Source organism: Rhinolophus sinicus, chromosome X (genome assembly GCF_036562045.2).
Source record: "Rhinolophus sinicus isolate RSC01 chromosome X, ASM3656204v1, whole genome shotgun sequence".
Lineage (NCBI taxonomy): Eukaryota > Metazoa > Chordata > Mammalia > Chiroptera > Rhinolophidae > Rhinolophus > Rhinolophus sinicus.
In genome coordinates, this window is record NC_133768.1 from 92,754,953 (window position 1) to 92,781,783 (window position 26,831).

The 26,831-nt window shown below is 38.7% G+C and overlaps 1 protein-coding gene across 21 annotated transcripts in view; it reads right to left on the reverse strand.

Annotated features, from left to right (window-relative positions):
* Window positions 1-261: 261 nt before the first annotated feature.
* Window positions 262-26,831, reverse strand: part of ENOX2 (ecto-NOX disulfide-thiol exchanger 2) — a 432,409-nt gene continuing 405,839 nt past the window's right edge. For all 21 annotated transcript variants that reach the window (XM_019716148.2, XM_074323651.1, XM_019716147.2 and 18 more), the window contains 3 exons: window positions 7,098-7,206; window positions 4,336-4,421; window positions 262-1,721 (listed from right to left, as the gene is read on the reverse strand). In XM_019716148.2, the coding sequence (XP_019571707.2) occupies window positions 1,590-1,721; window positions 4,336-4,421; window positions 7,098-7,206 (327 nt within the window). In that variant the 3' untranslated portion in view covers window positions 262-1,589. The remainder of the gene's footprint in view (window positions 1,722-4,335; window positions 4,422-7,097; window positions 7,207-26,831) is intronic.

Consider the following 26,831-nt stretch of genomic DNA (forward strand, 5'->3'; position numbering starts at 1 on the left):
CTGCAGTGTTCATGACAGAGATGCTTCAGTGAGGAAGCTAGTGCAAAAATAACCCTAGCTTCCTTCTGGTACCATGGCTGGGTGCTAAAGGGGGAAGCCAACTTTCAGCATGAATGGGTTGCTGTGGAACCCTATTTCTAGTTGTCAAGGCAGAAGGTTTAGCATCTTCTTCCAACATCCTGGTAACTCAAAGGAAGTAACTGAGATGATTTACTGAAGAATTACTTAGCAACAAATTCAAAACAGAACACCAAAATTAGGTATAAAACAGGAATATTTATCTTTTAAAAATACAACTTTGAACACAACTGACATCTCATTTACAAAGTATTTTCCTGAAATACTCTTCATCGGCCAACATCACAAAAGAAAAGATCATCTTTACCTCAGTATAGTAGCCCCAAATCCCCATTCTTTCCTCCCTTTTATCCCCATTAAGCAGGAATTCCTGACTGGTCCACCCATACACTGCCATTGCAATCTGCTAATGGGCACCATAGAACTGGAGGTGTCCCTGGAAATCAGCACTCTAAGTGGAGCTGACCTTTGCAGGAAGACTCACACACCCTGGACAATTATTTACTCATTACTAAGAGTTTTCTATTAATACACATATCAACTTTTTGCAAATATTCAGCATGAAGTAAACATAGTATTTACAGTAGTACATCGTTTGCAATTCAACACAGTGACAGCAGAAGAAAAGGGACCAACAGACTTTGAAGAAGGCTAGAGGGAAAAGCATATTACAATGAATCCCTTTTGTTAGTGTGTGTGTGAGTGAGTCTGTGTGTGTGTGTGTGCATGTGTGCACATGTGGGCTTTAATTAATAGGAAACTAAACATGCCCTCCTTTAAAAGCAATCTATTTACAAGGAGATTCTGAACAGCTTGTACACATGCCAGTCATACTGGACACTTGCTTTCTGTACATACATCTAGGTTTTTAAAAAAAATTCTGAAACTATCCTTTTATCTGATTTGTTAGAGAAAATAACTTTGGAACATTTTTCAACTTTTATCACAGTAATTTTGCAAAACCCACTAACCATGCTTTGTCTTTTAAAAGGTGAACCTGGTCAAGCACCTTCTAGAAGACACAATTCACTTACTGGGGATTGGAAAGATGTCAGTTATGGAGTACCTAGTGCTCCTCACATTCCCCTCACAAGTAGCAACATTAATGTGAAGAGAAGTTTTGAAACACAAATCACATACAAATCATCCAAATATTTCAGTTAACAGTGTTTAAAAAAATACCAAAGTCTACAAAAGTAGTACAGACATCGAAAACATCTCTAATACTCTTTAACCTTGGGCTTTTTAAAATACTACTAATTTAAAAAAGACAACCAATTAACAGAAAGGGAGAAAGTTACAGCACTTGAGGTTTGAGTCAATTTGTTTTTTAGGGCCTGTAGCTTGAGGTGCTACTCTAGGATCCTTATCTTAACTCAAAAGAGGTTCTAGGAATGAATTGACAAATTTAAAACAATTTGCACCGGAGAACTATTAAAAATACAAATCACTTTTTAAGCTTGTCAAACACACATTTATTTTCAGGATCCCAGGTTGTTAGGCAAAGGGATTCAGGTCAGTTTCAAACCCTCAAAGCCACAGAATTTCCACCTCTTCTCCAGACTGGCTCCAACTCCAGTCATTTCTTGCTTGAATGTATGCTGTAGTCTGCTCATGAGACACTCCACATCACTGGTGCAGATCTGGGGACAGAGAGGACATCTACATTCAAAACCAATTCTACCTTCCTAATCTGCTTCTTTTCCCCCCAGTGTTGCCTACTTTAGGATGCTGATGCATAGCTGTGTGTTAATGGTGGGGTTGACCTCTTCTCCCTTCTCGTGCATGTGTGTGTGTTGGGTGGATGTCTTCCAGATGACAGCCTTCCTCTGCTGTGACCACCAGACAGAATCCACTGAGCTTTATTTTTGTTTATGTATTTCATAATTGCTTTATTTAGGTATAATTTACATACAGTAAATTCATCTATTTTACATGTACATAATTTACATACAATAAATTCACATATTTTACATGTACAGTTTGAAAAGTTTTGGGAAATTTATACAATTGTATAATTTTTTGTATAATATACAGTTGTATAAATTCAGTAAACATACAATTTATAAAACTATCACCACAATTTAGTTTTAGAACATTCCATCCCCCCAAAAAAAATTCCTCTGTGCCCCTTTGCATTCAATCCTCACTCCCAATCTCTGACTCAGATTTTTTCACTATGGTTTTGCCTTTTCTGAAAATTTCATATTTGTATAATCATACAATATACAGTCTTTGTGACTAGTTTTTTCACTTAGCATGATGTTTTTGAGACTGATCACCACTGAGTTTTCAATTGGAAAGAGATGGTGTCAGTCATGTGGAGAGGCTTGGCTTTGTAGCCAGCGAATGGCGGATGATCAGTTCTGGTTATCCTATGTGCAGGCCTACTGAAGCTGCGGAGCCTTTTGGGGAGGGAGGCAGAAATGGCTTTCTCTAGACCAGAATTCTTCACACATGTTTTAGTTCACAAAGGAAAAGTGATAGGAATAGGGAATACTCTGTGTTCCTACTTCTGTACACTGTGTCCCTCTCCCTCCTCCCCCCGCCCCCTTACACACACTCACATCAATATAAAAACAAAAACAAATCTGTAGACTCCTTGAGGGCTTGCTTTAGGTGGCCATCTTTATGTTAGTCACGCCCTTCCTAACTGTGGATCTGGGCACTAGGGCTTGACTGAAGAGAACTAGGGGATCCTTAAAGAAACCCCAAGTTGCCACAACACTGAATATTCCTGAAGCTGAAGGGAGGGATTCCCCAATTCTCTTGGTCCCACTTCAGGCTATCTTTGGGGAATCCTGCCAGTACTCTTGCAGGAAGCTGCTCAGGAGGAACTGGGCCTGGACTAGGAGTGAGCTCAAACTTCCTTCTCTGTGGTAGTAGTAGTCTGTAAGTGAAGTTCCAGTTAAGTGAAATGACATTGCAGAGAATCATACAGAATTGAATCCCCTCTTCGAAAAACATAAATATGTAATCTTTATTGATATATACACACAGTATAGCTGCAGCGTATATATAGAAAAGAGTTTGAAATAAAGATATGTCAAATTGTTAAGAGTTACCTTGAGGGGTAAAATTGTAACTTTCACTTTCCCTTTACTATATTTCTATATTACTTACATGTGTAAGACAATATGTACCCATTATTTTTACAATTAAAAACAAGAACCAGATCATTTTATGGACCCATAGTTCAATTTCATGCCACTTCAAGTGAACACTTGGTCTGGGTGCTCACATTCCATCCCTCCCTTAACTGCCAAGTGGGCTATTTAATTGCAGAATAGCATCACTTCCCAAGATAAATTATTGGGGAGCACTAGCTAGAACAGAAAAAACTGCCACGAGGATGATGTATTACCACAGCTGGATTCTCAAATGGGCCAGTGCCTCTGTTAAGAGGACATATGCTTAAACGGCTTAACATTTTGGACATCCAGCTGCCAGGAGTCTGCATTCCAATGGCATTTCTCAAAAGGCCCAGATCATATGTAATAGTGAGTACAATTCATGTGCAGGTTTAACTGAATGCTGCTTCTGAAAAAAACTATCATGATTTTATTTATTCTAAGGGGTCAAGATTCCCCTCCTCCCTTTACAAGGCATCCTTGACTTTGTAGGAAACTAGCACTTACCCTTGCTCCTGATGCTTTGTGAGTTACCCCACAAGATAGCATCCAGGGAAGGAAGTGGCCTATGAGATCAGCTGTGAGCAAATATTCAGTCTGCACTACAGATTTATTATTCCATCTTTTTGTGTGTTTTTTTTCCTCCAACTTGACTGTTTCATCTAGATAATGGCAGTGGTGAGGGTGATGTTTGAGGAGGTGGTTAGAGTAAGACTTCCAGTTTGAAAATTAACATTAGCTAATGGCTAAAGGCCCAGGGCAAAAGTTTGATTGGTGAGTAATATTGGCTAACTTGAAGCTTATATGTAAATTAAAAGAAGGAACATTCTTCAAAGATGTACCTTGGAAGCTTGGAGGCCAACTCATTCAGGTATGCCCAGGACTTCCCCAGTTTAGCACTGGAAGTGCAAAGTCCCAGGAAACCTTTCAGTTCCAAACAAACAGGGACAGATAGTCACCCTACTTGCAAGAGAGAGGCTCCATACTGAATCACAATGAGAGATTAAGTGAGGGAAATTTCCTTAGAGCGATTACTAATGACCTATTCATGCTTGAGGAGAGTAAGGTCACCAGCTCACAAAGAATCTTATATCCCTTTTGATGCCTATTTCAGGCCCCCACATACCTTATTATCTAGACGGTGCAAGTAGGAACAGATGTATTCAATGCTTGCTCCAAATGGGTGGACATGAAGGAATGTGGAGATAATCCCTATGGAGACAATACCATGGAGGTTACACTTGAGCATTGTATTATTTAAAATGCCACATGATAGTGTATAGCAAGAGCTAACCCATATGTACAACATCCTATGTACTGGGCACTATTCTAAGTTTACCTGTATTTTACTCATTTAATCTTTACAACAATCCTGTGAGGTAGGTATTATCATTCCCATTTCACAGATAAGGAGACACTGAGGCACAGAAAGTTTAAGCAACTTGCCCAAGGTCACACAACTGGCAAGTGGCAGAGCTTGTATTTGAACCCAGACAATAGTTCTTAACCACTACACATTTCACACCATACCACATGTAGAAAAGCTGTCATTTGAAAAAACACTTCCATCATTTATGATGGCTAAAGATGATCTGAGTTCTACATTTCATAATGAAGTTAGATTGTGCTGAACTTTTGCAGTTCCTCTGCATGGTCTTTAAATTTGACTTCAGCCTATTATGCATTAACAATGTCTTGTTATTGTGGAAAAAATACAAATCATGTACTTGGCCTGATTAACTTTGTGTCTCTCACAAGAGAATCCTCTGATTGTATTTGGGTTTTATTCTATGAGTAGCTCAGTAATGAAAAGTCAAACATTTCATTCACTCAAGTGATCACTAATATTTTGTTTGTGCTCAGAGCCCTGAAACTCTTCAAGTAACAGAAATCTTCTAACAGTTTAAAGCTTCCGGGAGTGTGCATGATTTCTACTCAGCCTAAGTCTGGGGTGATTGGCAACTACACATACTGTCTTGATTGTTCTGGCCATCAGGTTAATGGTTCTAATAATTCTTTCACTAGCAATCAGTAGAATATAAATTGTTCAAAAGTCTACTATTTCTTTCTTTAATTTTTTTGAATTCACCTCCTTTCATAAGATGTTAGGTATCTCAAATAGATCCAGAATTGAGTTTGCTGAAAACTGCAAGGAAATAAAAGCTAAATTTGATTTGGTTTATGAACTACAACTTGTCTGTCTCTTTTAGTGATTGACGAAGAATATCACAAGTTTAAATTGTAGCTTGAAGTTCAAATCAGTTCTTTGTGAAAATCCTCCATATATTAGATGGCAAAGGGGTGCATTATAGGATCTAGGAAGAACTGATGGTATGGTTCAAAATCTGTTCAAAATGGATGCTGTTATTTATAACACTACTTTCTTCTTAAATGACTAGGCAAATTGAATTTCTAAACAGTGACTCAAGATGAGAAACTTAAATTCTGAAGAAGACAGTCCACGTTCAAAGGAATTCTAGATGCCATGGTCAAGAAAGGCTGTCGAATGCCAAGAAACAACTCCATAGGTTTCAAAACACTAAGCAGTTTTTGTGGGTTCATACCCCCAAAAAACAATTTAAAAAATAGATTTTCCCTTCCCTCTGTCAACCCAAGACTACTTTCTTTAGAAACAAATAACAAAAAACAAAACAAGAAACACTTATTTCAAGAATCTTTGTTTCTAGAACTATCTAGAACTTTGTTTCTAGAACTATTTACAGAAGTTTCCTCCTACTCCCAGCTCTTCTCTGACAGGTCTCCCAGTTGCCATGCCAATTTGTTAAAGAACTTTGAATTGGAAAATGGAAATAAGTTGTCACTTTTCTTGAAGAATGAATGGCAAATCCTTCTGTGTATCTTTATTAACATAACAAACTGTTAAATCTGAGTACAATATCCATTACCGAAGGAGGCAGATATATCTTAAAAATATGCAGAAGCTGGTCAGTGTGGAGAACTTTTGAGATAGGGGTGGGGCTAGTGTGTGGGCTCAGCTTCCTAGAAGGCAGCTAGGGCTATCTGCTGAGGCCCAAGATTAGGCCATTTTAAAAGACTAAATATTTTAGGACCTCAGTCTGCCACTGTTCTCCAAATAGAATAAAAAATCAACAAGCATTTGTGAATAGCGCTGTAAGTGCAAAACCGTTCTCATTTATTGAGGTCTTAACTATGGGCTTAGTACGGTACTAAGTGATTTAGATGAATTATTGTATTTCATACTCACAGCTGCCCTTTGACATAGGTAATATTATTATGCCCATTTTGCCAACGGCAGAACTGAGGCTCAGAATGGAAATAGTGTGGTCAGACAGAAGCCAGGTCTGTCTTATTCCTTAACCACTTATTCCATCTTGCCTCTGTGAATGAATTTTTATATAATGAGAGAAATTCTAGAATTTATGTCATTAGAGCCCACCAGTGTCCAACACCCCACAGGCAGCCTCCTGAGTCATCTGCTGGTGACTTGGAAAAACTTAATAGAGGCACACATTTCCTCTGGAGGCTCATCTGGAAAAGCTCTGCCAAACAAACAGTGTCTGCACTGTCCCTTCACTGGGAGTGAGAGGGCTCAGCTATCCTTGCACAGAGATTTAAAAAAAAACACACACCACTACAGTGTGTTTCTCCAGCAGACACCCTCTTAGCATAGTGCTTATACTGACACACTTGATGTGGCAGTGGCCACGAGGAACTTGAAGAGGGCTGGGGATTGCTGCTACTATTTGTATGGAAATCTTTGTTGTTCCTATCATGTTGTCTTCAGGACTCTGGGTCCTTGCACTGTCATGCTTCATAAATGCTCAGTGTGTGTTTATTCATCTTAGGTAAACCCCTCCTCCTCTGCACTGTACTCTATATATTGCATGTGTGTGTTAGCTTCCTTACCTACTAGCAGTGCTTCACGTTCAGATTTGATAGGACTGCTGCTCAGGGTCTTCTCAAGAGGGTAGTCACTATCCTGGCTCGATGCACACAGTCTAGAAGCACAGCTTTCCTGTGGGAATAATATGCTTCCTGGGTCAGTTTACCTTATTTGATAACAGACTTGGTTTCAATTGCACAACAGGGAACTTCTTAACATAGCACCCTAAAAGCAATACTGTCAAATTTTGATTGTTGAATGCTAGGAAGGAAAATAGCATAAATTACAAAAGCATCACAGGTAATCCAAAGCTTCCTTATATGGCCTCAAAACAGAAAAAAAAAATAGACATTCATCTCCACCACTTTTAGTTTTCTGCCTTCATCATTTTTAACTCTATACAAGTAATCTGGAGAACCAGATCCAACATTTACTGTTTACTAGATGCCAGGCACTGTTAGGTATGAATTATCTCCATTCTACAGATGGGGAAATTGAGGCTCAGATAAATTAGATAAATTGTCTAAGATCACATTTCTAGGTAGTGGTAGAGCTTGGATTTCATCTCAGGCCATCTACTGTTAAAAGAACAATTCTTTCTTATTTTAGGTCTGCCCTTGGCTACAGGTAACTCCCATCTCTGAATGGAGAATCTGCAACGTAGCTAATCCATTTATAGGTAATCAACTGTTGGCTTTTGAACCAAAAATAGGAGCCTCTATTCATTGACTGTTCTCTCTTTCTCTCTCTCTCTCCTCTCTGACAAGGACATTATCAGTTAGGATATTCCTGACTTTACAGCAGTTTTCATAAGAGATACTCAGGTGAAATCCATGACCAGTAATCAAACTGAAAAATACCTCTAGACCTTTCATGAATCTTTCTTTTTCTCTTTGGGTACCGAGAACATCTTTTCTGTATTACAAATGTGAAGGAAAAGCCTTCAGACGAAGGGATAAAAGAAATCATTGTATAGATGCTGTACAACTGAAGCTGAAGTAGAATAATATCATATGTCAACTATAGGTAAATATATATATGTGTATACACACACACACACACACACACACGTGTGTGTGTGTGTGTGTGTGTGTGTGTGTGTCACGGGAGGTGGAGTATAACATAAGGAAGACAGTCAAAGGAATTATAACATCTATATAAGATGTCAGAGGAGTAGTAGCTTGGGGGAGGGGGGTTATCACTTTGTGAGGGGTGTAAATATCTAACTATTATGTTGCTTTGTACACCTGAAACTAATAAAAAAATAATTGCTTCAGTCTCACTGATATTGTAAAGGAAAATGCTAGGGATATGCTCCTGGGGAGCAGATCGTGGCTGACTCAGATGATTTGTCACTTCTTTCCTTCCACAAGCACTCAGCAGGACAGGTTTCCTTTAAAGATGTCTTCAAAGCTTCCAGGATGCGGCCCTTGAACAAAATTAATGGTCTATGCTGCCAGGCATACTGTTTTCTGGATTTGCAGACTTCTGGGCTGTAGCCAAAAGGGAAACCTTTCTTGATGACCTACTCAACCTTTGGCCTTTAGAATCCAATCCAGGCAGTCATTGTTATGCCATGTTTGATTTAGATTACTGGTTCACTTCTAAGCCATGGGTTGTATATCTGCTTTTAACTCTCTTAAAACATTAAATGACCTAATGAGCCATTTTTTTTAATGTTAGAGTTTAATAGATTGGGGTTGATTTAAGATGTGAAGACATTGTGAGAAGTTTTAGCCAACTTGAATAGAAATGTAGTCTTACTGAAACTTGACTTCAATTTTATTATAGCTGGCACTTAAAAAAAAACAACTAAAAGGTATATTTAAGGGAGGCTTATCACCTTGAATTTTATTAGCAGATTCAAACAGCTAGTTCTTTCTGTAGTAGGGCAGACATAAGTCACATTGTTATATTACAAAAACACTACCAATAACACATACTATGGTTTATTGTCAAGAGACCCAAGGAAAAACAAAGATCCCTCCTCACCAAAGCATACTGCTTTCCTTTCAACCTAAAATTACTTTTGCAGTCTAATGTGATGGTACTTTGCTTCCTAACCTAATGTGCCAGGTTGAAATATTTGCTCACAAATCAGCTTCCCAGAGTAGATCAGTTTATAATGAACTGTCATGACTTTCTCTGAAAGAAGGTTTGCTTAAAATAACAGGAAAAACCATATTCTGACACACATTTTCCCGATTATCAGTTGGATCTCTTCCCTTGTCCTCTTTAGCTGCTACTTCATTGAATATTCTATTTCAGAATGGGAAACACTTCAACTTAGGCACAATATGGCAATTTTGTTCTATGCCATTTTGACCTCTTGCTTCTTTAAATTAAATACAGAAAGCTGTTTATGCCAAAGCACTGAAAATGCACACACACACACACACACACACACACACACAAAATGCCCTTAAAAACCCTGGGGAAAAAACTGGAATTCTGGTCAAGATGGTGGAGTAGGTAAAAAATGTGTTTGCCTCCTCCCATCACCACATCAAAATGAAAACTAAATTATAGAATAATCAACCTGGAGAACCATCTGAAGACTAGCTGAACAGAAATCCTAAGGATATAAAGAAGAGGCCACACTAAGACTAGTAGGAGGGGTGGAAACACTAAATGGGCTAGCCCCACACCAACGTGTAGCGGTTGAGAACCAGAAGGGATATCTCAACTACAGACTTTTGCCACTCATTCAGTGGTCCCAGCCCCACACCAGGATTCCTAGCCCAGAGCTCCAGTGCTGGGAAGAGGAGCCCCCACAACATCTGGCTGTGAAAAACCAGTGAGGACTGTGTTAGTCGGGATGAGAGGGAGGCTTCTAGAAACGCAGGCATCCTCTTAAGGGGCCTTCACAGAAACTCATTCACTTGCAGGCACTTACCCCAGGCTCTGGTAGAATGATGGTGGCTCAGTAGGCTCGAGAGACATAAAGGGAGAGAATGAATTAAGTGGCTCCAGGGCTAGGGTTGGAGGGACAGCTGCCATTGTCCCTATGTTGAGCCCTCCTTCTTCCCAGCTGGCAGGTGGGTGCTACCTTTCTTGTCTTGAGCCCTTCCTCCACATGGCCAAATCTGAATCTTCATTGGCCTGGTGCTCTCCACTTGCTCCACCCTGGTGATTCATGAGAACCCCCACCACCCAAATCACAGACCACATGAGGCTCTTTTCATGGCAGACCTCCACCTTTGGCCACACTGCATTATTTATTGGAAACTATTGGGGGTCTGCAAACCCCAGGCAAGCCATGGCTGGACTCACTGTGCTCTGTGCCTTTTTCTGAGTGGACTGGGCTCAGTACTGCTGCCAAATATGAATCTGCATTAACCTGGTGAACACCATTTACTCCACCCTTGTGAAACCTTGAGACTCAGTCTCACCCAACTCACATACCACCTGAGGCTCTGTCAGCAGCTAGACTTACAGGCAGCCAGCAGGTGGCAGCAGGCCTCAGGTGTGCTGGGCCTTTTGCTGAACTGCCCCAGGCCTGGTACTGGTGGCAGCCAGCCTTGGTTTACAGTGTGGCCTATCCCACACAATTCTAAGTCCAGTACAGGCAGTAACCAACTGCATATCATTTTGTAGCTCCTACCAAGTAGCCCAGGGCTGGTCACAGGCAGTGGTTGAGCCCCTCACAAGAGGCCCCACAACTAATAGACCGAGTGGCTGGCTTCAGACCACAACAGAGCACCACTTGAATATTCACACAAGCGGCATGCCCAAAGCGTGGTCTGGGCAGGGACCAGAGCCCACTGGGGTGAATCCCATTCCATGGGGTCAGCCCTTGACCAGCAGCTCATATGCTATGCTCATGGCCAATCCTCACCATCAGTCAGCCTGAGGGTCAATTCCATCCATAGATGTGTCAGCAGCAATCAAGACTCAACTACAACAGGAAGGCACACACAACTCACACAAGGGACACTCCTGGAGCAACCAGCGCAGTTTATCAGGGAGACTGTATCACTGGGCCCCACAAAACACCTAACACATAAGGCTAACCTGCCAAGACTAAGAGACGTAGTAAATCTACCTCATACATAGAAACAAACAAAGAGAGGCAGCCAAAATGAGGAGACAAAGAAACATGTGCCATATGAAAGAACAGGAAAAAACGCCACACAAAGAAATAAACAAAATGGAGGCAAGCAATCTACGAGATACAGAGTTCAAAACACTGGCTGCTTAGTAACTTGATATCTTCAAAAGGACCAGAAACCATAAAAAAGAACCAGTCAGAAATGAAGAATACAATAACTAAAATGAAGAATACACTAGACAAAAATCAACAGCAGATTAGATATAGAAGAGGACTGAATCAGCAATTTGGAAGACAAGGGGGCAGAAAACATCCAATTATAATAGCAAAAAGAAAAAAGAATTAAAATATTAGGATAGTTTAAGGGATCTCTGGGACAACATCAAGCATAGCAACAGTCAAATTAAAGGGGTTCCAGAAGGAGAAGAGAGAGAGCAAGGATTTGAGAATCTACTTGAATAAATAATGACTGAAAACTTCCCTAACCTGGTGAAAGAAACAGACATACAAGTCCAGGAAGTGCAGAGGGTCCCAATCAAGATAAAACCAAACAAGCACACACCAAGACACATTATAATTAAAATGCTAATGTTTAAAGACAAAGAGAGAATCTTAAAAACAGCAAGAGAAAGGCAACTAGTAACTTATAAGGGCGCTCCCATAAGACTGTCAGATGATTTCTCAACAGAAACTTTGCAGGCAAGACGGGACTGGCACGAAATATTCAAAGTGATGAAAAGCAGGGACCTACAACCAAAATTACTCTATCCAGCAAATCTATCATTTAGACTAGAAGGAGTGATAAAGAGCTTCTGAGACAAGAAAAAGCTAAAGGAGTTTATCATCACCAAGTCTGTATTAAAATAAATGTTAAAGGGACTTCTTGAAGGAGGACGAGGAGGATGAAGAGGGGGAGGAGGAGGAGGAGGAGGAGGAGGAGGAGGAGGAGGAGGAGGAGGAGAAGAAGAAGAAGAAGAAGAAGAAGAAGAAAGAAACATAAATATGAATAATAAAATGGCAATAACTACATATCCATCTGCAATTGCTTTCAATATAAATGGATTAAATTATCCAGTCAGAAGACATATCGTAGTTGAATAGATAAGAATACAAAACCAATACATATGCTGTCTATAAGAGACTCACTGCAGATTAAATGACACACACAGATGGAAAGTAAAGGGAAGGAAAGATATTTCATGAAAATGGAATTGAAAAAAAAACTGGAGTAACAAAACTTATACTAGACAAAATAGAGTTTAAAACAAAGACTATAACAAAAGACAAAGAAGGACCCAGTAATCCCACTTCTGGGTATTTATCTGAAGAAATCCAAAATGCTACGTCAAGGGGATGTGTGCATCCATTTTTTCATTGCATAATTGTTTACAATGGACAAGATGTGGAGGTAGCCTGGGTATCACAATGGATGAATGGATAAAGAGGAGGCGATACATATATACAATGCAATATTGCTTGGCCATGGAAGGGAATGGGTTCTTGCCATCTGGTGGCACTGATGGATCTGGAGGGTATTATGCTGAGTGGAGTATGTAAAACAGAGAAATATAGATGCAATGTGATTTTGCTTGTATGTGAAATCTAGAGAACAAAATAAATGAACAAACAAAACAAAAATAAACTCATAGAAAGAAGTTTTTGATTGTTGCTAGATGGGAGGGGGTCATGGGAGCCGGTGAAAAAGGGGAAGGGAGTAAGAAGAACAAATAGGTTGTTACAAAGTAATCATGGGGTTGTAAGGTACAGCATAGTAATATAGTCAATAATATTGTAATAACTATGTGTGGTGTCAGATGGCTACTAGATTTATTGGGATTATAGATGGGAGGAGGGTTGACAGGCATGGTGAAGAAGGTGAAGGGATTAAGAAGTTCAAATTAGAAGTTACAAAATAGTTATGGGATGCAAAGTAAAGCATGGAGAATATAGTCAATAATATGGTAATAACTGTGTATAGTTCCAGGTGGGTGCTAGTCTTGTCAGTGGGATCACTTCTTAAATTATATAAATGGCTAACCATTATGCAGTACACCTGAAATTAATATAAAACAATATTGAATGTCAACTGTAATTGAAAATTTTAAAAAGGAGGGTAAAGTTGAAAATAAATAAGAGGTTCAAATTTCAATGTAAAAAAACAAGTCATGGGGATTTAATTTACAGTATAGGTAATATAGTCAATAATACTGTCATAGCATGGTATGGTGTCAGATAGTTTCTGAACTTATCATGGTGATGACTTCTTTTTGTATATAAATGTTTAATAACTATGGAGTACTCCTGAAATTAATATAATATTGTATGTTAGCTATATTGTAATAAAAATCTTTTTTTAAAAAAGAAAATGAAAACACAATGACCCATAATCTCTGGGACATAAGAAAGAAGTCCTAAGAGGGAAATTCATAGCAATACAGGGCAACCTCAAGAAACAAGAAAATCTCATAAACAATCTAACTTTAAACCTAAGGAAACTAAAAAAAGAACAGCAAACAAAACCCAAAGTGAGTAGAAGAAAGGAAATAATACAGATAAGAGTGGAAATAAGCTAAATAGAGTTTAAAAAACAATACAAAACATCAAAGAAACCAAGAGCTGGTTCTCTGGAAAGATAAAATTTACAACCTTTAACTAGACTCATCAAGAAAAAAGGGGCGAGGACTCGAGTTCCAGCCAAGATAGCACAGTAGGTAAACACTGTCTTGCCTTCTCTCACGACCATATAAAAATTACAATTAAACTACAGAACAACCATCATTGAGAATCGCCTAAAATCTTGCTGAACTAAAGCCCTACAACTAAGGACATGCGGAAGAAGCTACCTTGAGACTGGGAGGAGGGGCAGAGATGCAGAAAGGGCTGGTCCCACACCCATGTGTGACCATTAAAAATTGGGAGGGATATCTCAGCTGAAGAGGTCTGCCCCGGAGGAGTGAGGGGTCCCAGCCTCTCCCCAGCACAGGGTTCCATTGGCAGGAAAAGAAGTCCCCATAATTTCTAGCTGTGAAAACCAGCAGAGATTGTGACTGAGTAAGATGGAGGACAGCTGGAGTCACAGGTGCTCCTCTTAAAGGGACCGAGCACAGACTTACTCACTGAAGGAAACAGTGAATCTGAGCTCCAGCACTGGGGCAGCAGCTGGAGACGCAGCAGGGACATATGGCAGGAAACTGAGTTGTCTGGCTGCAAGACGAGGGCTGGAGGGGCAGCTTTCTCCTGGACTGACAAGCTGGTGGAGGCCATTGTTTCTTTGTTAAGTCCTCCCCCTTCACAGCATGCAGACACAGGCGCCACCATATATAAGTCTCCATCAAGTTGGCTAACACTGTTCATTTGCCATGCATTGGTGATTGGAGATCCCCCCAACCCAATTTTGGGTACACCCAAGTCACTTCTAGTGGCTTTTTCATACAAATGGCCTGCCTTGGTTCATGCTGCAGACTTTCCTAGGGTCTCTCAAAGTTTTACGAAACCCAGACAAGCAGCATCTGACTTGAGCATGTCCTGTATCTCTGCTGAGCAGCCCTAAGCCCGGCACTAGTGGCAGCTGGTTTTGGTGCAAAGCTTGGCCTCTCAAGGCACTTCCAAGCACAGTGTGGGTGGAAGCAATCTGTGGATTGCTTTGTGGCTCCTGCCTGGTGTCTCTGGGTGGGGCATAGGCTATGGCTGAACTTGACCTGCAGTAGGTCCCCTTTCAGGTGACCTGCAGAATTGCAGCCCCAGTGGCAAGCTTTCAAATGAGCTGGAGCATCACCCAGCCTCCTCCAAGGATGACACACCCAAGGTGCAGATTGGGCAGGCAAATAGAGCACTGCTAAGGCAGATCCTGCTCTGTAGGGTCAGCCCCAGTGCCACAACTTTTCCACTGTGGTCAAGGCCAGTCCTCACAACCAATGATCCTCAGGGCCAATTTCTCCAATTGAAGTGCAAGTAGCAACCAAGATTCATTACAAGAGGGGGGGTACACACAACTCACACAAGGGAAACACCTGGAGTGTATAGCTCAAGTGACCAGAAAGACTGTGCCACTGAGCCTCACAGCACACCTACAACATAAGGCCATTCTATTAAGACTGGGAGACATAGCAGCCTTACCTAATACACAGAAACAAACACAGGGAGGCAGCCAAAATGGGGAGACAAAGAAACATGTCCCAAATAAAAGAACAGAACAAAGCTCCAGAAAAAGATCTGGAGACAAGTAATCTACCAGACACAGAGTTCCAAACACTAGCTATAAAGATGCTCGATGATCTCAGAGAGAACTTCAACAAAGAGATAGGAAACATAAAAATGAAGACAGAAAACAAAAAAGAACCAGTCAGAATTAAAGAATACAATAATGGAAATGAAGAATACATTACATGGAATCAACAGTGGATTACATGAAGCAGAGGCTCAAATCAGAGATTTAGAAATAATGTAGCAGAAAACACCCAATCAAAACAGCAAAAAGAAAGACTTCAAAAAAATTAAGAGAGTTTAAGGGGCCTCTGGGACATCAAGCATACCAACATTCACATTATAGGGATACCAGAAGAAGAGAGAGAGCAAGAAATTGAAAACCTATTTCAAAAAATAATTATTTTTTGGAGTTCCGGAAAAATGGCGGAGTGAGGTGAGCCTCTGTAAAGCTCCCCTGGAATTTACAAAGAATCGAACAACAAAAACTCCACAAAGGACTCCCTGCACAGCAGACAGGCAAGACGAAGAGGCCCACTACCGACTGAAATCACCTACAGGTGGGAGATTCGCGCGCGCGAGCGGGGGGAGGAGGAAAGTGAGAAGCGGGCGGAGACGCAGCTCCTCGGGCGCAGGACTCAGACCCAGCTCAGTGCGCCGAGCTCGCTGCTTCCCGGAACTACCGCAGCTGCGGGAGATCGGACTGCTAGGGCTCCGCCAGGGCTCCACAGGGCTGAGGGGACAGCATATAACACGGCTGAACCCAACGCTCACGGCAGAGACCTCGGAGAAAAGACTGAGGGAAAAAGGCTGAAAACGGTGGTTTAAGCCCGCACTGCCGAGCAGAGAACGGAGCCTTAGGCACTGAGACTAGCCGCCTCCCTCCCTCTCAGAGCTCGCCCGCCCCCACCTGCCCGGTGCTAGAAGCGAAACAGTAGCAGTGTCAGATCAAAACAACAGAAAATTTGCTATATTTGAGAACTGTGGCCCCAAACACAAATCCACAGCCCAACTAGTTCCGGCAAAGGGAAGAGAGCTGTGGAAGCAGGACAGGCTGTGGTGGTGGTCGCTGCCATTGCTCTGGGCCACCTCTCACAGCTCACCCCGCCCCTGGCCCCACCTATCTGGGCGGTTCCCTGCAGGAGTAAACAGAACTGCTGAACAAAAGAAAGACCTCTTCCTATCAACTTGTTGCAGAAGTCATTCCTGTAGATGTCTAGGAAGAGAAATAGTAAACCAGTAATCGCCATGAGTAACCAAGGCAACAAGATAGCTCAGAAAGAAAGTGAAAAATCTCCAGAAAAGGCACTTAAATATACAGAAATATGTGACTTAAATGACAGAGAATTCAAGGCTGCAGTTCTGAAAAGACTCAACGAGATACAAGAAAACACAGATAGGCAGTTAAATGAACTCAGAAACTCAATTAAAGAACAGTATGAGCATTTTACGAAAGAGATTGAAATTTTAAAAAAAGAACCAAATAGAATTTCTGGAGATTAAGAACTCAATAGAAGAAATTAAGAATGAAATAACCAGCTTAGGTAGTAGAGTTGACCAGATGGAGGAAAGAATCAGTGACATCGAAGATAGAAACCTGGAAATGACACAGATAGAAGAAGAAAGAGACTTGAGACTTAAAAGAAATGAAAGAACTCTACAAGAACTTTCTGACTCCATCAGAAAGAGCAATATAAGAATAATGGGCATACCAGAAGGAGAAGAAAAGGGAAGGGAACAGAGAATATATTCAAACAAATCGTCGATGAGAACTTCCCAAATTTGTGGACAGAACTGGACCCTCGAATCCAAGAAGCAAATAGAACACCTAGTTACCTCAATCCCAACAGGCCTTCTCCAAGGCACATTGTACTGAAGCTGTCTAAAATCAACGACAAAGAAAGAATCCTCAAGGCAGCCAGGGAAAAGAAGACGGTAACTTACAAAGGAAAGCCCATTAGATTATCATCAGATTTTTCAGCAGAAACTCTACAAGCCAGGAGGGAGTGGAACCAAATATTCAAACTATTGAAAGAGAGAAATCATGAGCCAAGAATAATATATCCAGCAAAGATATCCTTTAGATATGAAGGAGGAATAAAGACCTTTCCAGACATACAGAAGCTGAGGGAATTTTCTAATACACGACCTGCACTACAAGAAATACTAAAGGAGGCTATTCGACCACCATCAACAGGGACAATTTGTGGCAACCAAAACTCAAAAAGGAGGAGAATAAAGGCCTGAACCGAATATGGGAATGGAGAAAGTAAGCATGCTGAAGAAAATGGAATACTCTAAATATCAAACTTACTTTTACATAAACTTAAGGGTAGCCACTCAAAAAAATCCAGAACTGAAATATATACTGAAATAAAAGAAGAAACAGAGGGAAACATCATAGAATACCAACACACAGAAATAATAGACAACAACAAAAAGGCAAAGAAACAATGGAGACACAGCCTTACCAGAAAACTAAAGATAGAATGACAGGAAATCCTCACATATCAATAATCACCCTAAATGTAAATGGACTGAACTCACCAATAAAAAGGCACAGAGTAGCAGATTGGATCAAAAAACTAAACCCAACCATATGCTGTCTCCAAGAGACACATCTCAGCTACAAGGACAAGCATAGACTCAAAGTGAAAGGGTGGAAATTGACACTCCAAGCAAATGGTGCCCAGAGAAAATCAGGTGTAGCCATAATGATATCAGATGAAACAGACTTCAAGGTGAAAAAGATAACAAGAGACAAAGATGGACATTTCATAATGGTGAAGAGGACTGTACAACAAGAAGACATAACAGTCATCAATATTTATGCCCCCAATCAGGGAGCACCAAATACACCAAGCAACTACTAACAGAACTAAAGGGAGAAATTGACCAAAACACAATTATACTAGGGGACTTAAATACATCATTGACAGCTATGGATAGATCATCCAAACAGAAAATAAATAACGAAATAGTAGCCCTAAATGACACATTAGATGAAATGGACATAATTGACATTTATAGAGCACTTCATCCTAAAACATCAGACTACACATTCTTTTCTAGTGTACATGGAACATTCTCAAGGATAGACCATATATTGGGACATAAAATCAGTCTCAACAAATTTAAGAAGATTGAAATCATACCATGCATATTCTCTGATCACAAGGCTTTGAAATTGGATATCAACTGTAAAAAGAAAGCGGGAAAAAACACAAATACATGGAGACTAAACAACATACTTTTAAAGAAGGACTGGGTCAAAGAAGAAATTAGAGGAGAGATCAAAAGATACATAGAAACAAATGACAATGAAAATACATCCTACCAAAATTTTTGGGATGCAGCGAAAGCAGTTTTAAGAGGGAAATTTATCTCATTACAGGCCTATCTCAAGAAACAAGAAAATTCCCAAATAAATAACCTCATGTTACACCTTAAAGAACTAGAAAAAGAAGAACAGGTAAAACCCAAGGTCAGCAGAAGAAAGGAAATAACAAAAATTAGAGCAGAAATAAATGAAATAGAGAACAGAAAGACAATAGAAAAAATTAATGTGACAAAGAGCTGGTTCTTTGAGAAGATTAACAAAATTGACAAACCCTTGGCTAGACTTACTAAGATAAAAAGGGAGAAGACACTGATTAACAAAATCAGAAACGTAAAAGGGGAAGTTATCACGGACACCACAGAAATACAAAGGATCATCCAAGAATACTATGAAGGACTATATGCCACCAAATTCAACAACCTAGAAGAAATGGATAAGTTCTTAGAAACATATAGCCTTCTAAGGCTGAACCATGAAGAACTGGAAAATCTAAACAGACCGATCACCAGTGAAATTGAATCAGTCATCCAAAACCTTCCCAAAAGCAAAAGTCCGGGACCAGATGGCTTCACTAGTGAATTCTACCAAACCTTCAAAGAGGATCTAATACCAATTCTGCACAAACTCTTCCAAAAAATTGAAGAAGAAACAGTACTCCCCAACACATTTTATGAGGCCAACATTACCCTGATACCAAAACCTGGTAAAGACAGCACAAAAAGAGAAAACTACAGACCAATATCTCTGATGAATACCGATGCAAAAATCCTAAATAAAATTCTAGCAAATCGAATACAACAATGCATTAAAAAGATTATTCATCACGACCAAGTGGGGTTCATCCCGGGGCACAAGGATGGTTCAACATCGCAAATCCATCAATGTGATACATCATATAAACAAAATAAAGGACAAAAATCATATGATTATATCAATTGATGCAGAAAAAGCATTTGACAAGATACAACATCCATTTATGATTAAAACACTTAATAAAATAGGTATAGAAGGAAAATACCTTAACATAATAAAAGCCATATATGACAAGCCCTCTGCTAATCTCATAATTAATGGAAAGACTGAAGCCCTTTGCTCTACGTTCAGGAACACGACAGGGATGTCCCCTATCACCTCTGCTTTTCAACATCGTGTTGGAAGTCCTTGCCAGAGCAATCAGGCAAGAGAAAGAAATCAAAGGCATCCAAATTGGGAATGAAGAAGTTAAATTATCACTCTTTGCAGATGACATGATGCTATATATAGAAAACCCTAAAGACTCCACCAAAAAGCTATTAGAAACAATCAACGAATACAGTAAAGTTGCTGGCTACAAAATCAACGCACAAAAGTCCATTGCCTTCCTATATACCAACAATGAAATCTCAGAAAAAGAAATACAAAAAACAATTCCTTTTACAATTGCATCAAAAGAATAAAATACCTAGGAATAAACTTAACCAAGGATGTGAAAGACCTATATGCTGAAAACTATAAGACTTTTCTGAAAGAAATTGAAGAAGACACAAAGAAATGGAAAGACATTCCGTGCTCATGGATTGGAAGAATCAACATAGTTAAAATGGCCATATTACCCAAAGCAATATACAGATTCAATGCAATCCCCATCAAAATCCCAATGGCATATTTTAAAGAAATAGAACAAAAATCATCAGATTTGTTTGGAACCACAAAAGACCCCGAATAGCCAAAGCAATCTTAAGAAAAAAGAACTATAATGGAGGTATCACACTTCCTGACTTTGGCCTGTACTACAGGGCCACAATAATCAAAACAGCATGGTATTGGCAGAAAAACAGACATATAGACCAATGGAATAGAATTGAGAACCCAGAAATAAAACCACATAAATATGGACAGATAATTTTTGACAAAGAAGCTAAAAACATACAATGGAGCAAAGACAGCCTCTTCAATAAATGGTGCTGGGAGAATTGGATAGCCACGTGCAAAAGAATGAAACTGGACTGCTATTTGTCACCATGTACCAAAATTAATTCAAAATGGATCAAAGACTTAAGCATAAGACCTGACACAATAAACTGCATAGAAGAAAACATAGGTACTAAACTTATGGACCTTGGGTTCAAAGAGCATTTTATGAATTTGACTCAAAGGCAATGGAAGTAAAAGCTAAAATAAACAAATGGGACTATATGAAACTTAAAAGCTACTGCACAGCAAAAGAAACCATTGACAAAATAAAGAGGCCACCAACTGAATGGGAGAAGATTTTTGCAAACAGTGCCTCCGATAAGGGGCTAGTATCCAGAATATACAAGGAACTCATGCAACTGAACAACAAAAAAACAAACAACCCAATTGAAAAATGGGCAGAGGACTTGAAGAGACATTTCTCCAAAGAGGACATACAAATGGCAAATAGACATATGAAAAAATGCTCAACATCACTAATCATCAGAGAAATGCAAATCAAAACCACAATGATTTGGTTTATATACCACATATCAGTGAAATCACATGGTTCTCTGCTTTTTCTGTCTGACTTATTTCGCTCAGCATTACACTCTCAAGATCCATCCATGTTGTCACAAATGTTCCTATATAAACCAAAACAACAAAAGAACAAGACAAACAAATGAGAAACAGAAACTCATAGACACAGACAATGGTTTGGTGGTTGCCAGAGGGTAAGGGGGTGGGGGTGGGGGTGGGGGTGGGAGATGTGGGTAAGGGGATCGAATATATGGTGATGGAAGGAGAACTGACTTTGGGTGATGAACACACAATGTGATTTATAGATGATGTAATACAGAATTGTACACCTGAAATCTATGTAATTTTACTAACAATTGTCACTCCAGTAAACTTTAATAAAAAAAAAAAAAAAAAAAAAAAACCACAATGAGATATCACCTCACCCCAGTCAGAATGGCAATCATCAACAAGACAAATAGTAACAAATGTTGGAGAGGCTGTGGAGAAAAAGGAACCCTCATACACTGTTGGTGGGAATGCAGACTGGTGCAGCCGTTATGGAAGGCGGTGTGGAGGTTCCTCAAAGAATTACGAATAGAATTGCCATATGACCCAGCAATCCCTCTCCTGGGTATCTACCCAAAAATCTGAAAACATTTAGAGATAAAGACACGTGTGCTCCAATGTTCATTGCAGCTTTGTTTACAGTGGCCAAGACATGGAAACAACCAAAATGTCCTTCGATAGATGAATGGATGAAGAAGTTGTGGTATATATACACAATGGAATACTATTCGCAGTAAGAAAAGATGATATAGGAACATTTGTGACAACATGGATGGATCTTGAGAGTGTAATGCTGAGCGAAATAAGTCAGACAGAAAAAGCAGAGAACCATGTGATTTCACTGATATGTGGTATATAAACCAAAACAACAAAAGAACAAGACAAACAAATGAGAAACAGAAACTCACACAGACAATGGTTTGGTGGTTGCCAGAGGGTAAGGGGGTTGGGGTGGGGGTGGGGGTGGGAGATGTGGGTAAGGGGGATCGAATATATGGTGATGGAAGGAGAACTGACTCTGGGTGATGAACACACAACGGGATTTATAGATGATGTAATACAGAATTGTACACCTGAAATCTATGTAATTTTACTAACAACTGTCACCTCAATAAATTTAATAAAAAAAAAAAAATTATTTTTTATATTAATTATTAAAAATAATAATCATGTTAAGATGTTTTCCTTCTACATTTATTTTATTAAGTGTTTCAATCATAAATGGATGTTGTATCTTGTCAAATGCTTTTTCTGCATCAATTGATATAATCATATGATTTTTGTCCTTTATTTTGTTTATGTGATGTATCACATTGATGGATTTGCATATGTTGAACCATCCTTGTGCCCCTGGGATAAACCCTACATGGTCATGAGCATTTTATGAATTTGACTGCAAAGCTAAGGGAAGTGAAAACTGAAATAAATGAATAGGGCTACATCAAATTTAAAAGCTTCTGCACTGCAAAAGAAACCATCAACAAAATAAAGAGGCAACCAACTGAACGGGAGAAGATTTTTGCAAACAATGTCTCCAATAAGGGGCTAATATCCAAAATATACAAGGAACTCATGCAACTCAACAACAAAAAAAGAAAGAACCCAATTGAAAAATGGGCAGAGGACTTGAAGTGGCATTTCTCCAAAGAGGACATACAAATGGCAAATAGACACATGAAAAAATGCTCAACTGAAAATGCTCACTAATCATCAGAGAAATACAAATCAAAACCACAATGAGATATTACCTCACCCCAGTCAGAATGGCTATCATCAACAAGACAAATAGTAACAAGTGTTGGAGAGGCTGTGGAAAAAAAGGAAACCTCATACACTGTTGGTGGGAATGCAGATTGGTGCAGCTGCTATGGAAGGCAGTGTGGAGGTTCCTCAAAAAATTACAAATAGAATTACCATATGACCCAGAAATTCCTCTCCTGGGCATCTACAAAAAAAATCTGAAAACACTGATCCATAAAGACAAGTGTGCTCCAATGTTCACTGCAGCTTTATTTACAGTGGCCAAGACATGGAAACAACCAAAATGTCCTTCAATAGATGAATGGATAAAGAAGTTGTGGTATATATACACAATGGAATACTATTTGGCGGTAAGAAAAGATGAAATAGGACCATTTGTGATAACATGGATGGATCTTGAGATTATAATGCTAAGTAAAATAAGTCAGACAGAAAAAGCAGAGAACCATATGATTTCACTGATATGTGGTATATAAAACGAAAACAACAAAGGAACAAGACAAATAAATGAAACAAAAACTCATAGACACAGGCAATAGTTTAGTGGTTACCAGAGGGTAAAGGGGTGGGGGGTGGTAGATGAGGGTAAAGGGGATCAAATATATGGTGATGGAAGGAGAAGTGACTCTGGGTGTTGAACACACATTGTGATTTGTAGATGATGTAATACAGAAATGTACACCTGAAATCCACATAACTTTACTAACAATTGTCACCCTAATAAACTTTAATAAAAAAAACGAAGTAATGACAGAAAATTTCCCTAACCTGGTGAAGGAAATAAATATAGAAGCCAGGAAGCACAGGGAGTCCCAAACAAACTGAACCCAAGCAAACCCACACCAAGACACATCATGATTAAAATTCCAAAGGTTAAAAACAAAAAGAGACTTTTAAAAGAATCAAGAGAAAGGCAGTTAGTTACCTACAAGGGAGCTCCCATAAGTGTATCAGTTCATTTCTCAACAGATACTTTGCAGACCAGAAGGGATCGGCAGGAAATATTCAAAATGATGAAAATAAAAAAAGAACGTACAACCAAGATTACTGTACCGAGCAAAGCTATCATTTAGAATCGAAGGAGAGACAAAGAGCTTCCCAGACAAGAAAAATTTAAAGGAGTTAATCATCACCAAACCAGTATTATCAGGAATCTTAGTGGGACTTCTTTAAGACACACAAAAAAATAAAAAATAAAAATTATGAATAATAAAATGGTAATAACTACACACCCATCAACAATTATTTTCAATATTAATGGATTAAATGCTCCAATCAAAAGATAGATGGAGCTGAATGGATAAGAGAACAAGAACTTTACATACACTGCCTACAAGAGACTCATTTTAGATCAAAAGACAATATAGACTGAAAGTATAGGGATGGAAACAAATATTTCATGAAAATGGAAACAAACAAACAAACAAAGGTTGGGGTGGCAATACTTATACCAGACAAAATAGGCTTTAAAATGAAAACTGTAACAGGAGACCAAGAAGGACCTAATAATCTCACTTCTGGGTATTTATCCAAACAAACCCAAAATGCTGCTTTGACAGGACATTCACATCCATATGTTCATTGTAGCATTATTTACAATAGCAGAAATATGAAAGCAACCTGGGTGTCCTTGAATGGGTAAAAAAGAGGTGGTACATATATACAGTGGAATATTATTTAGCCATAAAAAAGAATAAAATCTTGCCATCTGTGACAACATGGGTGGATCTACAGTGTATTGTGCTGAGTGTAGTAAGTCAGACACCAAAAGACAAATGTCATATGGTTTCACTTATAAGTGGAATCTAAAGAACAAAATAAACAACGAATGAAACAGAAACAAAGTCATAGATACAGAGGTCATTTTGATGGTTGCTAGATGGGCAGAGGGTTGGGGGTGGGTGAAAAGGGGAAGGGAGTAGGAAATACAATTTGTTTTTTACACTGTAGTTGTGAAGATGTAGGGTATAGTGTAAGGGATATAGTCAATAATATTGCAATAATTATGTATGTTGTCAGATGGGTACTAGAGTTGTAGCAGTGATTATTGGGAGGGGGTAGGGGGCAGGGTGAAAAAGTTGAAGGGATTAAGAAATACAAACTGGTAGTTACGAAATAGTCATGGGGATGTAAAAGTATAAGCAATATAATCTATAATATGGTAACACCTGTGTATAGTTCCAGGTGGGTACTATTCAGGGGGATTACTTCCTAAATTATATAAATGTCTAACCATACTGCTGTTCACCTGAAACTAACATAAAATAATACTGAATATTAACTCTAATTGAAAAAGGAGGGTCATAGATAATGACCAATAAAAGGTTCAATGTTCCAGATATAAAACAAATAAGTCTTGGGCATGTAATATACGGCATAGGAAATACAGTCAATAAAATTGTGATAGCATAATGCAGTGTCAGATGGTTGCTGGACTTATCATGGTGATCACTTCTTTAGCACAGGGAATATAATAAATAATGTGGTAATAACTCTGTATAGTGCCAAGTGGGTACTGTTGAATAACTATGATGTACACCTGAAATCAATATATTATTGTATGTTAGCTATATATTCATAAAAATCTTTTTATTAAAAGAGAGAAGAACCAAATAAATAAAATTAGAAATGAAAGACAAGTGACAAATGACACCACAGAAATATAAAGGATTATAACTAAAGATTATGAGCAATTATATTCCAATAATTTGGACAACTTGGAAGAAATGGACAAATTCCTAGAAACATGCAATATTCCAAGACTGAATCAAGGAAAAATAAAACAGAAAATCTGATCCAACTGATTACTACTAACAAAATTGCATCAGTAATCAAAAAACTGCCAACAAACAAAAGTCCTGGACTGGATGGTCTCACAGCTAAATTTAACCAAATATTCAAAGAATAATTAACACTATCCTTCTCAAAGTATTCCAAAAAACTTAAGAGGAGTGAAGGCTCCAAAGGTTACTTTATGAGGCCAACATTATCCTGATTCTAAAACCATATAAAGACATTACAAAAAAAAAAAAAAGAAAGAAAATTATAGGCTGATATCCCTGATAAACACAGATTTAAAAATACTCAAAAAGTATCAGCAAACAGAATTCAGTAATACATTACAAAGATCATACACCATGATTAAGTGGAATATATTCCTGGCATGCAAGGTGGTTCAATATCCACAAATCAATTAATGGGATACATCACATAAGCAAAATGAAAGATAAAAATCATATGATCATATCAATAGATGCAGCAAAAGCATTTGAAAAAAAATCCAGCATCTATTTATGATAAAAACTCTCATCAACGTGGAGATAGAGGGAACTATCTCAACTTAATAAATGCCATATATAACAATCCCACAGGTAACATCATACTCAACAGGGAAAAGGTAAAAGTATTTCCCTTAAGATCAGGAACAAGACAAGTGTGCTCACTTTTACCACTTATATTCAACATAGTATTGGAAGTCCTGGCCACATTGATCAGAAAAGAAAAATAAATGAAAGCCATCCAAATTGAACGAAAGAAGTAATATTGTCCCTGTTTGCAGATGACATGATACTATATATAGAGATGCCTAAATATTCCACAAAAAAATCTAATAGAACTGATAAATGAATTCAGTAAAGTATAAGAATGCAAAATTAATATTTGGAAATTGAATGCATTTGTATACACCAATCACAAAGTATCAGAAAGAAAATTAAGAAAACAATCCCATTTACAATAGCATCGATAAAAATAAAATACCTAGGAGCAAATTTAACCAAGGACATAAAAGGTCTGTACTCAGGAAATAATAAGACATTGAAGAAAGAAACTGAAGAAGATACAAATAAATGGAAGCATATAACATGCTCATGGATAGGA